The 13,226-nt window shown below is 39.0% G+C and overlaps 4 protein-coding genes across 4 annotated transcripts; all 4 read left to right on the top strand.

The window, feature by feature from the left end:
- The first annotated feature begins 2,072 nt into the window (after positions 1-2,072).
- On the top strand, positions 2,073-3,528 carry LOC106938946 (olfactory receptor 6N2-like). Its single transcript, XM_015021157.1, has one exon. The coding sequence runs from the start codon at positions 2,077-2,079 to the stop codon at positions 3,034-3,036; it is 960 nt and encodes a 319-aa protein (XP_014876643.1). The 5' UTR covers positions 2,073-2,076; the 3' UTR covers positions 3,037-3,528.
- An 11-nt stretch (positions 3,529-3,539) lies between these two features.
- On the top strand, positions 3,540-5,772 carry LOC106938947 (olfactory receptor 11A1-like). The gene has a single exon (XM_015021158.1). The coding sequence runs from the start codon at positions 4,804-4,806 to the stop codon at positions 5,749-5,751; it is 948 nt and encodes a 315-aa protein (XP_014876644.1). The 5' UTR covers positions 3,540-4,803; the 3' UTR covers positions 5,752-5,772.
- A 1,729-nt stretch (positions 5,773-7,501) lies between these two features.
- LOC106938963 (olfactory receptor 2T2-like) lies at positions 7,502-8,693 on the top strand. Its single transcript, XM_015021177.1, has one exon. The coding sequence runs from the start codon at positions 7,561-7,563 to the stop codon at positions 8,521-8,523; it is 963 nt and encodes a 320-aa protein (XP_014876663.1). The 5' UTR covers positions 7,502-7,560; the 3' UTR covers positions 8,524-8,693.
- Positions 8,694-10,621: 1,928 nt separating this feature from the next.
- On the top strand, positions 10,622-11,551 carry LOC106938948 (olfactory receptor-like protein COR2). Its single transcript, XM_015021159.1, has one exon. The coding sequence runs from the start codon at positions 10,625-10,627 to the stop codon at positions 11,549-11,551; it is 927 nt and encodes a 308-aa protein (XP_014876645.1). The 5' UTR covers positions 10,622-10,624.
- The last annotated feature ends 1,675 nt before the right edge of the window (positions 11,552-13,226 follow it).

Here is a 13,226-nt window from a genome sequence, read left to right as displayed (position 1 = left end):
CAAGACTGACCATGTTGGGTATCCACCTACGCCTGAAAAAACTTCTATGGTATATTTTTAAAATATCCTTGACAATGATGAAGTTATGTATATGTGCGCTGCTCGTTTCCTCCATACGTCATTGTTGAGATTCTGCTTGTCTTCCTTAGGGTTTACAGATTCAGTTGTTGTGCTTTGTAGTTTAGAATCTGAAGGAAACAACAACACAGGCTTATCATTTTTGTTTAATATTTAAGTATGCGTTTAGTACTTTCAAACACTTGCTGTGTTTTCAAGCTGGCTTCTCTTTGGTGGTGGAAACACCCAAACCTGACTTTGTTACACAGATCTCATTCTGAGCAAAATTTGGAGAAAAATAGTCTTAATCATTCCATTCTTGACAAGCTAAAAGTAATCTTTTTTATTTTCAAGACTGTACTCCTGGAATTGTGAAAATACACTGACTGTGAAACTGTTGTGATAAACTGTTTATTTAGGTTAATGCTCACATAATAATGTAATTAAATATCTTACTCTGCTCATTTAGAACCAGCATTCAGTCATGATCAGCTAACTTAATGTTAAACCTCTTTCAAGAGAACATGGCCGCCTGGTGTTGTTGTCAGTCGACTTGGAGAACCAGGTTTCTGTGAAGCAGCTCAAAACAGTTCTGAGTTTGTCTGTGTAAGGATCCAAGCATGACATATTAGACTTTCCGTTGACTGAAGGTTTACAAACAGTATGACCAGGATACCTGCATACAGACTGTCAAGGATGCAGCACCATTGTCAAGGATGCAGTCAGACTGCATGCAGTCAGACTGCATGCATGCAGTCTGACTGCATGCAGGTACAACAATCACTGTGGTGATTCATCCTATATCCCTAACTCTAACGCTAACTCTAACCCTACAGTTGGGGATTTAGGATGAAAACCAGAAGGATAACTTGCTCATTTGCTTGGAACAATTTGACTTTTGTATGTGAGAGTCATAGTATTTTGTTTGTTTTGGCGATTACGCCGAGTTTGCCGCATGGCCACGCCTCCTAAACACGCTCAAAGCCTCAAGGTTTTGATAACTTTTAATCCCCCATTCATTGACTGCGTTCTGAAGGAAGATGAAGCCGATAGCTCAAAATCCAAAGGAGGAGTTTGTTCAAGTTTCAGGTGTGTACATGTGAAAAATGGGCCAAAATTGACCTTCGACCCAAAATGGCTAGCTCAATGTATATGTTACAACATACCTCCAAGAAACTTTTTATTTTGCTCTACATGGCCACGCCCACTGTCAATTCCATTAAATTATTTTCACATTGGGGACATTTTTGTGCAAAGTTTGTTGAGTTTTTGAACAGGTTTAGGCCAGAAAAGAACAATTAATCCTAATATTACAATAGTGGATTTGTATGGACACATGAAATTAAATGTATTGAACCATTTTTGAGTATTGACAAACGGTTACCTTCTTCAAATCTAAGTGGCTGAAACATGACTGGGAAGAAACAACAAGGACAAAGTTTCTCATAAATTTTTCATAAGTTCCAGGTTGATGCATTTTATGTTGTCCAACTAATATTGAAAGTTTATTTTTATCTACTTTTAGGCATACAGGATGAAATATGTGATTTGAGGTGACTACTAGGATTCCATTTTATCTGTTATTTTTGTAACCAATATGTTTTACATTGTTTTATCTTTTGAGAGATGCACATCAATGTACAGTACACTTATGGCCACAATTATTTTTATTTTTAGCACTATTTATAAAGTACAATAATGATTTTATTATAATTGTGAAATACTGTGGTTAATTTCTTATGTACATTGAAAATTTACAATTTAGCCACTGTCAATGCTTTATAACACCGAGTTTGTCTTTGTATGAAATGCAGTCTTTACTGCAACACTGCATTAGTTTGTCATGCTACGGGTCTTCAGAGGTTTACACCCTCTGAAGGGGAGAGGGAGGGTCTCATATAAGAAGCTGTCAGCAGATTCAGACCTCTGCTGGTCATAATACACCAACTTTGATAGCAGGTAATGACGTGTGTCATGATTGAACTGAATTTGTCTGTTTGAAGAATTTTAAATTTATGCATGTATATATTTGTCTATATTATGGATGACAAGATTAACATTACCTACATAACTCTGTCTGGGTATGTAGATCTGAACAGATACAGATACTTTTACTTTTTCGTTGTACTCACTGTGTACATCTTAACAGTCTGCAGCAATGCTACTATTCTGTATCTCATCTGGATTCACAAAAACCTCCATGAGCCGATGTACATCTTCATCGCAGCTTTGCTGTTTAACGGTCTTCTTTACAGCACCAACATTTACCCAAAGCTTTTGATCGACTTCTTATCTGAAAAACCCATCATATCGTATTCAGCTTGTCTTTTTCAATTCTTCATGTTTTATTCTTTCGGCGGCTCAGAGTTCCTCCTGCTAGCAGCCATGGCCTTCGACAGATATGTGGCCATATGTAAACCTCTGAGGTATAGAAATATAATGAAAAGAAGTACTGTCAGTGCTTTCCTGATCATAGCTTGGTTTGTGGCTGTTTTTTTTCCTATAGTGCTAGCAGTGCTGAGCTATCAAGCTAAATTATGTACATTTAACTTGGAAGGAATATTTTGTAACAACACTATTTATGCCCTTCAGTGTGTGAGATCAACAGCACTCACTGTGTTTGGGATTGTTGCTTTTTCAAATGTTGTAGTGCTTCCTATGCTCTTCACTACCTTCACGTATGCAAACATATTTAGAATATCTTACCGCAGCTCTAAGCAGTCCAGGAAAACAACAGTAGAGACCTGCGTGCCTCACCTGCTGGTTCTGACCAGCTACTTCTGTTTGATGACGTACGATGTAGTTATAGCCCGAGTTCAGTCCGATTTCCCCAGAATTGCACGATTCATAATGACGATGCAGATATCCCTGTATCACCCTTTGTTTAACCCGTTCATTTATGGTTTTAAAATGAAGGAAATTAATAAACATTTAAAGAAGCTCTTCTTCAGTGCCACCAAAAAAACAAGTCAGCAGTAATTTAGCAACATGTTTGCCTTCTAGTCATTTTACTGTATCTCAGTTCGGTGTTGAAAATGTAATTATCATAATTTGGATGTTCGTAGATTCATTTGAGCTGTGTTTACTGTCTCAGTGACTAAATCATCAAAAGTTTTGTTGAGTAGTCTAATTGTTTCTGTGATTAAAATAGTTTTCAACACAGCAGCTAACAGAGTAAATGTTTGGGTTTTCTGTCAGACTGTCAGTTATGCAAACAGCATCAAAAATGCTACATGTCAGATCGGTTCTGAAAATAACACCAGCAGATTCACATTCTGAACATTAAAAAAAATCTAAATAGCCAAAGGAAAAGACTTGTTAGGTAAACTATGTTCATATTTCATAATTGTTGGATTTTTCCAAAAAGGGTTTTTATTTCCGTAGCTGAATTCACTAATGAAACACATTACATAGTTTAATTACACACAAAAAATTATCAAAAGTGTTTATTACCAGCTTAAAGGTTGTTGTTTTTTTTTTTTTCCAAAAAGTGCTTTTAATCTGAGAAATGAATTTCATTGGGAAGCATGTTGTAATTTTGACTGACAGTACAACAGTACGCTACATAACAAACCATGAAAAGTTAGAAAAATAAACATTAGAGGAAGCAAAACTTTTGTTCAATATGTTTAAAGACTTATTTCACCAGAGTGTAAAATAAACGCTTGTATAATGTTGATTGATGTTTTATTTTGTGAATGTAGATGGTATTTATGGTTACATTTGTTATTTGTAACATTGGGCCTTCAGGGCCAAAGCTCTTTGAAAAAGAACTGACTTTTTCTAGTTAAACCTTGAATCAATGGAAACAAATACTACGTTTCCTGTTGTGATGTGTTGAAGCTGGTGTATTTGAATATGATTTCCACTCAGCCTCGTTCTCACCTAAGACTAAAACCAACATGTTTCTGATGAAAAAACACATCGGTGCTAAGCCAGGCCTAGTCAAATCTGCTCTGTGGGACACAATGTGTTTGGGTTTTATTTTTGCTGTATACGGTCTCATCTGCACAGCACTAAAGTAAAAGTTGAAAGTAGCCAAAGACCAATTTACATGACTGACATCTTTCCAAATCAGTTTCTTTCAATATAAAACTAATGAAACTTCAACCAGAAACTCCAGTTTGTCTAGTGAAATTGGTTAAAACACGTTTGTTCTTTGTTCAGTGAAGTTACACACGGTGGGTAGAAATCTTACTGAAGTTAGAGTAGCGATACGTCGTAATAAAATTACTCAGCAATCAGAATCGGCCTGTACTGTCGTCATACGGAAGCGCAACTAAATTTGTTTTGTCAAGAAAGACAAAGAAAAGACAAACAGCACAACACCTGATGGGAGCCTGAGGCGCTGCCAGTTCATTACAGACATCAGGGTGGATTGAGGACGTAAACGTAAAAAGGACAATAAAAGACTACAAACACTCCTCAAAGTACATTACACATAATATTTTCCCTTTAAGGTGCTCTGATGTGTCTAAATAAAAGCCAACAAATTATGAGGATTATTTAGAAAACGATACGGTTAAAGCAGAACTCTGAAGCCACCGGCTGTCAGGCCTCCAGGCCCCAACATGTTGTCATGTGATCTGTAAACACTTTAATGAGATCCACAGAGGGGGACGCAGTCGGATAAAAACCTCTTCACTCGCCCGACTCGTTCCTTCAGGTGAGACCACTCAAGTTCACGTCCGTATTCATGTCAGTTGTTTCGACAAATTGCTGTTTTTTACTTTAAATGAATTTGTTATGGACGCGGTGGCTGGTGAGCTAAACGCTACGTACATAACCTTCGGTGGGCATGTAGAGCTGCACAGGTACAGATTTCTGTACTTCTCCGTCATGCTCGTCGTGTACGTCCTGATAATCTGCAGCAACTCCGCCATCTTGAGCCTCATCTGGGCCCAGAAGAGCCTCCACGAGCCCATGTACGTCTTCATCGCGGCCCTGCTCTTCAACTCGCTCCTCTTCAGCGCCACCATCTACCCGAAACTCCTGGTGGACTTTCTGTCCGACGAGCAGACCACGTCTCTGTCCCTGTGCAACCTGCAGAGCTTCACCTACTACTCCCTGTGCGGCGCCGAGTTCCTGCTGCTGTCGGCCATGGCGTACGACAGGTACGTGTCCATATGCAGGCCCCTGCAGTACCAGGCCACCATGAGGAAGCCCACCGTGGTCGTCCTGCTGGCTCTGGCGTGGCTTCTGCCCGCCTGTCAGCTGGTGCCGTCGCTCTTCATCAGCAGGAGCTACAAGCTGTGCCACTCGACTTTGAACGGGATTTTCTGCAACAACGCCATCTCCCAGCTTTTCTGCATGGACTCCAGAGCGTCGTACATCACGTACGGCGCGTTCATCGCGCTGAACACAGTAATACTGCCCATGCTTTTCATCCTGTTCACTTACACAAAAATACTGATCATTTCCTTAAGAGGCTCTGGAAGCATGAGGAGGAAGGCGGCGAAGACGTGCTCCCCTCACCTGCTGGTCCTGATCAGCTTCTCCTGCCTGTGTTCGTACGACATCGTCGTGGCCCGGCTGCAGGTCGACCTGGACAGGACGGCGCGGTTCATCATGACTTTACAGGTGGTGTTGTATCATCCGCTCTTCAACCCCATCATCTACGGCTTGAAGATGGAAAAAATCCACAGACACCTCAGAATGGTTTTCTGTCACGACAAACGCAAAGTGAGCGTCTGAGGAAACGTTTTCCTCTGTGTGTGAAAGGCAACATGTTGGACTTTAACAATGCATTACAGTTCTGATGTTTAACATTTAGTGATTTTTCTTTAAGTTTACCTTTAGTGTAATTACTACCTTGATTGTTGTTGTTATTATATTGGAGAATACAGTAGAAAAATATAAAATAAAACCAAGTCCCCATCTTTGACAGGTACAAACATTATGTACCTGTATAATAATGTTTGTACCTGTACTGATTACAATAGCTGCCAAAGATGGGGACTTATTTTTATTTTATTTTTATTTATTTATTTATCTTCAGTTTCAGTAATTTCTGACTTATGATTTGGTGAAGAAAATATCTTACTAAAAAGAAAAGTGTGTATTTCAAATCCACTTGTGTGTTTTGAATTCATGTTCAATGTTTTCAATAAAGTCAGTCGGTGATGAAGAGGTGTCATCATTTCAGCTGAAGCGTACAGAACATGCAGATCAAGTCACAAATATGAAATGCATAAGAATAATAATCAGATAATATTAATAATCAAGACTGTCCAAAACTCTGTTATCTCCCATGAAATCACAGTATTTGCTTAGGAAATTAGAATGTGAGGATTATTTGTCTGATTAAAACCTTTTGAAACTTTACAACCTTCAATCAGATAGTAAACATTATTTTTCCTTAAAGCCCACGTCTGTATTAATATTGTCTTCCTTTTTTCCATTAGTCTGATGTTAAGTTTAAATGTCATGTTTTCATGAAAGTTGCACTAAGCAAGTTTATTATTTATTTTTTACATATTTGTTGACACTATGAGAAATATAAATTGTGACAGAAATCGAGCTCCTCTGCCTTCCCCCAGTGCTAACTAGAACCAACCAATCACTTATTTTATTTACATTTTCACTGTTTGTGTGAAAATGTAATGTTAAAAATGTTAGTTCAGTTATTTAAAAAGAAAAAAATCTCATAGGAGGTGAACTGTATGCATTTCTTCATCTGAACACAGTACTTCTGTTGGGCTTGTGCTTCTTCCTAAGGGTCATGACACGACACTCTGGGACTAAAATAATCAAAATATGTTTTCGCTAACTAAGGATTAATCTCCATGGCAACCATTCAGAAAAGGCCTGGGGGTGCTGAAGGTGCGTCTCCTCGTCTTTTCTAGTTGCAGTTTGCAAGCCACTGAGCTTCCGGCTCACAGAGCAGCCTTCCCCCATTCAGCTCCTTCAGACTAGCCGACAGCAATTAGCAAACATCTGGTGGAACTGGGCATCTGCTGAGTTCTTTATAGGAGCTAATTCTCAGAGCAATGCTGATAAAAATGCTGTTAAAGGGTTAACAGAGGAGCCGTGTTGTGATGACTTCCTGTAGAGGAGTTTCTGAAAGAACAGGAGCTTTTTAAAGAGACAGAGGCCCAATTTCAATGTGTTAAATTATGAAATAAGTTTTCTTTTAAACACATTTGATATATAGATCATTTTTATAACACCAGAAGTTAACATAGTTCCTATAAATGACTCTATATGGCTGGAAAACACATAATACTTTTAATTCAGTTTCTGACATACAAGAAGCAAATAGTGATGAAATTTTCACGCCCAAGTTCTTAGGCCTTAATGAACCCGAGTTCCTGTCAGATGTAAACACGTTAATGAGGTCCATGGAGAGAGAAGCAGCTGGATAAAAACTTTGACTGGACCCGGACGCCTCACTGTGAGGTGAGCACACCCGAACCGGCGCGTCATAATATCCATTAACTTGAACTGCATTTCTGTGAGGCAACACCTTTTGGATTCCTGTCGTTGCCTTGTTGAACTTTTATAATGGATCAAATGAATGACAAACCAAACGTAACATATATAACTTTTGGCGGCCATGTTGAATTGCAGAAATACCGCTTCCTGTACTTTGCGATGACGTTCAGCGTCTACGTCCTCATACTCTGCAGCAACTCAACCATCCTGTGTCTCATCTGGGTCCGACGGAGCCTCCACCAGCCCATGTACGTCTTCATCGCCGCTCTGCTCTGCAACTCGCTCCTTCTCAGCACCAACGTCTACCCGAAGCTTCTCATCGACCTCTTATCCGACGTGCAGATTACGTCTCATTTGGCGTGCAGGATTCAGGCTTTGATCTATTACTCTCTGTGCGGTTCTGAGTTCCTCCTCTTGGCAGCCATGGCGTACGACCGCTACGTCTCCATCTGTAAACCGCTGCAGTATCAAGCCGTCATGAGGAAAAGGACGGTGACCGCTCTGCTGGTTCTGGCGTGGCTCCTGCCATCCTGTCAGCTCGTGCCGTCACTTATTCTAGGCGACGGTTTCAGACTCTGTAAGTTCACGCTGAATGGGATTTTTTGCAACAACGCCGTCACCAAGCTTTCCTGCATGACTTCAGCAGGGCCCTATATTATATATGGCGTGTTCATTTTAGTTAATACCATATTCGTCCCCTTGGCTTTCATCCTTTTCACCTACTGTAAAATACTTGTCATATCCTACAGAAGGGGCTCGGACGTCAGGAAAAGGGCCATGCAGACCTGCGCGCCGCACCTGCTGGTTCTCGTCAGTTTCTCGTGTTTGTGTTCGTACGACGTCATCATAGCCCGACTGGATATCGATTTGCCCAAAGCGGCGCGATCGATCATGACTCTGCAGGTGGTTCTGTATCAGCCTCTGTTTAACCCAATAATCTACGGGCTGAAGATGAAGGAAATCCACAAACACCTCAAGAGGCTTTTCAGCCGAAGCAGGATCTGTGTTTGTGTTGCACTGATCAATAACTGATAGTTCAGTTCAGGTTATGGTATGAATAAATATCATTAATGCCTTAAAAAAAGATGACAGACTCACTAGTGTAATGACAAAGTTATTATTTAACTGGTTCTTATATTTTGTTAGTGTATTAAGGTTTGTAAGAGTCAAAATAAAACTAGGTCTTGTCATATTCTTTTATTGTAAATCATTAATATCATTATCTTTTATTGTATTATAGTAAGAATTATTTCTATTTGAGTCATAATATTCATTTAAATTCCTATTGTTTTTGTTCCACAGTGTACTATGCTACATAGTTAAGACAATGTGACATTTCATAGCTTCTTATGTTTCTCTCTTACCTGAAAACATTTTTTAATGGTGACGTTTATTGTTTGTCTATGTTTTGTAAAGTTTCCTCTTTTTTTAAGACTTTATGAAAAAATATCTCTGCGGGTCTTTGTTCATTCATGAAAACCAAATAGCCTGTTTAAAGTTGCTTCTGAGCCACAATAAATGGAACGTTGACCAACATATTTGATGCGTGTTGATGATTTTTGAAGACGGCTCTCGTCAAAATGTAACACCTGGTGGCTGTATGTTGTTTTTCTGACCGTTTATTTTTGTGTTTTTATGCTGCCTTGCTGCTGAAATGTGCCATAGAAATAAACCTGATTGATTTTTGGATTGATTGATTAACATGCACGTGCTGTCACCTCTGATTAAATTAGTGTTAACAGATGTTATTAACTGGAGTCAAACACATTTATTCATAGTAGATTATTAGTTAAAGAAATTTTAGTAAAATGGAGATCTTAAATTATATTCAATCCACCACAAAGTGCAATGATGTGGCAACATCAATGTTACTAACATCGCCGCTCAGTGGTCATAATGTTATGCCTGAACATTCCAATTGCAACAGTTAATGTACTGCTACTTCTTTCACTGTATAATGTACTTTTTTCAGAAACACGTAGATCTTCCCAATTAATCAATAAAAACATGTTACTTGCGATGATATTTGTTAGTTTTCACTTGAAAGATTCATGACTTCATCAACATTTCAGCGCTGTTTGTGATGAAGTCATCATTTTGATTTCTAAACATAAGTAAACGAAGGTGATGCAAAACGTTATTTAATATCTTGTCCCATATCAAGGAAATTGATAGCAAAAAAAAATCACTATAATTTCATAATAAGCTGATCATTTACAATACATTACTTTCAATTCAGACACATAAATATTACAAAGTGGATTCTATGTGAAAAGGAAAAAGTGGAAATCATTGCAATTCTCTAGAGTCTTGAATAACCAATTACTTTGGATATTGTTGGGCATTAAAGGGGCAGTGTTATGTAAAAATGACTTTTTTGAGCTTTTCACTATATTATAATGTTATTACCTCATCAAAAACATACCTTTCAGGCATGTTTTAGAAATCCTTTAATCTCCATGGCAACCGTTCAACTGTCCAAAACGCCTGGGTGGACTTAGCGCCGCCTCTGAGGAACAAGCTCCTCCTCTGAGCTGCAGATTCCAAGCTTCTGCCTTGCAGAGCAGCTCTCCCCTGCCACTCCTCCACTCAGCTCCTTCAGACTAGCCAGCAGCAATTAGCAAACACCTGCCAGAACTGCGCAGCTGCTGAGCTACGTCTGAGCTACGTAGCTAAGGGTTAACAGAGGAGCCATGTTATGATGACTTCCTCAAAGCAAAGTGCTGGAAAGAGCAGGAGTTTCTTAAAGAGATAAATGCCCAATTTTAAGACATTAAATAACAAAGTCAAATTTTTTTAATATGTCACATTTGACATATGTGGCATTTTTATGACAACTAAATGTAACATAGTTTCTTGGTAATGCTATAAGATGAAACTATGTGCCTGCAAAACATATAACACTGCCCATTTATTACTTGTTGTTGGAGACCCCTACAGGGCCAATGTGGAACTGCGCTAGCTGCTCCTTATGCTCACAGCTGAGACAGCCAGTGTGGATGATGATGATGATGATGATGATGGAAGCACTAATAAAAACAGTTCATCTCCTACAGACCTCTCAGTCAGACTGACTCCAGCCTTGTACTCATCCTGTAACTGTTTTTCTTTCTCTTGTATAATAACACTGAGAATGGAAGCAAAGACTAATATGACGTATATAATTCTGGGAGGCTTTATAGAAGTGCAAAGGTACAGATACCTTTATTTTATGATCATGTTGACTGCATATCTTGTAATAATTAGCTTTAACATCTCCATCGTTTGCCTCATTATTGTTCACAAAAGCCTCCACGAGCCCATGTATGTTTTTATTGCCGCTCTGTTAATCAACTCCATTCTTTTCAGCACCAACATTTACCCCAAGCTTTTCATCGACTTCTTATCAGAACGGCAGGTCATACCTTACCAGGCTTGCCTCTTTCAAGTTTTTGCGTTTTATTCTCTGAGCGCTTCTGAGTTCCTGCTGCTGGCAGCCATGGCTTATGACAGATATGTGTCCATATGCAAGCCTCTGCGATATCCGTCCATCATGACTAAGACCACTGTGAGTGCTTTGCTGGTTTTGGCTTGGTTTGTGCCTGCTTGCCACGTGTCAGTCTCCGTTATCCTGAGTTCCAACAAAAGGCTCTGCAGTTACACTATAAATGGGATTTTCTGCAACAATGCCGGCCACGGTCTCTACTGTGTCAACTCACCGGCGCTGTCTGTTTTTGGTGTAGTTGTGCTGTTTAACGTTGGTTTTCTTCCCATGCTTTTCATACTCTTCACATACGCGAGGATAATGGTGGTAGCCTATCAGAGCGGTAGGGAGGTCAGAAGGAAAGCTGCGCAGACCTGTCTGCCTCACCTGCTGGTTTTAATAAACTACTCCATCCTGATAACGTACGACGTCGTCATAGTCAAACTGGAGACGGATGTGCCGAAGATGGCGCGACTTGTAATGACACTTCAGATATTTATGTACAATCCTCTCTGCAACCCGCTCATATACGGGATAAAAATGAAAGAGATTTCCAAACATCTCAAGAGGTTGTTCTGTCAAACCAAATGGAAATAAAAGAATAAAAGAGGAGGAATTTAATGTTTGAATGCCTTAATGTGATTAAAACTAAATGCAGCTGTAAAAGCAAAAAATAATGATACCTTTGCAAACATTTTTAAATGTTTAAGTTTAATGCTCTTGTTTTTTGTTGGGGGGTTTTTTAGTTCACCTTCATGGCAGCTTCATACTGTATGTAATCCTCTATCAGCAGTAAGACATTCAACAGTAACTTTCACATGAAGCCTGTCTGGATAAAAAGAAAGTTTTGTTTTGATAAACTGCAAAAACACAAAATCTTACCAAGTAGTTTTGGTCTAGTTTCTAGTGCAAATATCTTCATACATTTGAAATGAGATCAAATTATAGATAACTTTTCCTCAAGGTAAAACAGCTTGTTTTAAGTAAATAATTCCTTAATGTTGATGAAAAAGTTCTAGTTCAATTTGCAGATTATTTCATTTAAAACATGGGAAAAATATGTTGTTACAAGTGGAAGTAGTAATTTTCTATCAATATTAAGGAATTATTGACTTAAATCAAGCTCCTTTACCTTGTAGAAAGGTTACTTGTAAGTTAGTTTAGTCTTGTTTCAAGTGCACTAAGATTTGCACTGGAAACTGGACCAAAACAACGTGGTTAGATTTTGTGTTTTTGCAGAGTAAATGTACCATGACTCTGTGCTCTATGTTCGTCACAGGCTGCATTCAGCAGACTCATCATGTGCAGGCTGTCGTTCTGCAGTTTGCTCACTCTGTCATGTGACGCTTTGTGCTTACTGAAGTGTGGTTGTACTGATGAAGCAGGAAAAATGAAATAAAATTTGAATAACAACCTTCTTTAATTCTCGTTCATAGTTGTAAGTAGAGAGAGTGTTTGTAAAAACATTACTTTGAAGCAGGTGTCTTCTAATAGTGATCATAGATCATAGTGTCTTCTAACCAGCAGTCAACAGCAGAACACATTATTTAAACACGTTCCATTTATTTAAACCTGAAGCAAACAGAGGAGACTCTTGCAAAAAAACTGGCATCCTGTGAAAGCAACTCATACAGCTCTCTTACATAAACAAAGTCTATCATGCAAAATAAAACACACACACTCAAATTGTGTGTAATGTGTAAGCTATTATCAGCACAACAATTTTCTTCCATTTGTCTGGAGTCGGGTCATGAGGAACTCGTCCCCTACTTGAAGGCACGTGCAGACGGGGGTCTGGGAGTGCTCGAGCACCTGCCCCTTTTGCTCCTTGCCCCCAAGTGCCCTTTAGGTAAATTTTTTTTTTTTTTTGTATTATTTCCTAAGCCCTCTTCTGACACATAATAATATGTACTAAAATTTATTTATTTATTTTTGTACATCATAAGCCTTCCGGTCACCTTGTTACCTTTGACCTTTTGCCCGTGACGCATGACGCAGTTGCCTCTCGCGCAGTGAGATAAGGCGGATAACTGGAGCTCAGCATAGCGAACGTTCCAGATTACAGATCAGTTTTTGGTGGATTAAAATGTTTTTGGTGAATAAAGTGGAGTAGACTTGCTAAAAAGCTTCTTCCTTGTATCGCTAATGATATCAGTCATTCTTCAGTATCGCTTATGCAATAGAGGCACATCGCCCGTCCAAAACCGATCATCTCCATAAAGGACATATGTCTGCTAATTTCCTTTGCTGCATAATGTACACTGCATTTATT

This window comes from Poecilia latipinna, unplaced genomic scaffold (assembly GCF_001443285.1).
Source record: "Poecilia latipinna isolate Pla-1442-1.1 unplaced genomic scaffold, P_latipinna-1.0 Scaffold2735, whole genome shotgun sequence".
Classification (NCBI taxonomy): Eukaryota; Metazoa; Chordata; class Actinopteri; order Cyprinodontiformes; family Poeciliidae; genus Poecilia; species Poecilia latipinna.
This window is presented reverse-complemented; position numbering and strand designations above follow the sequence as displayed.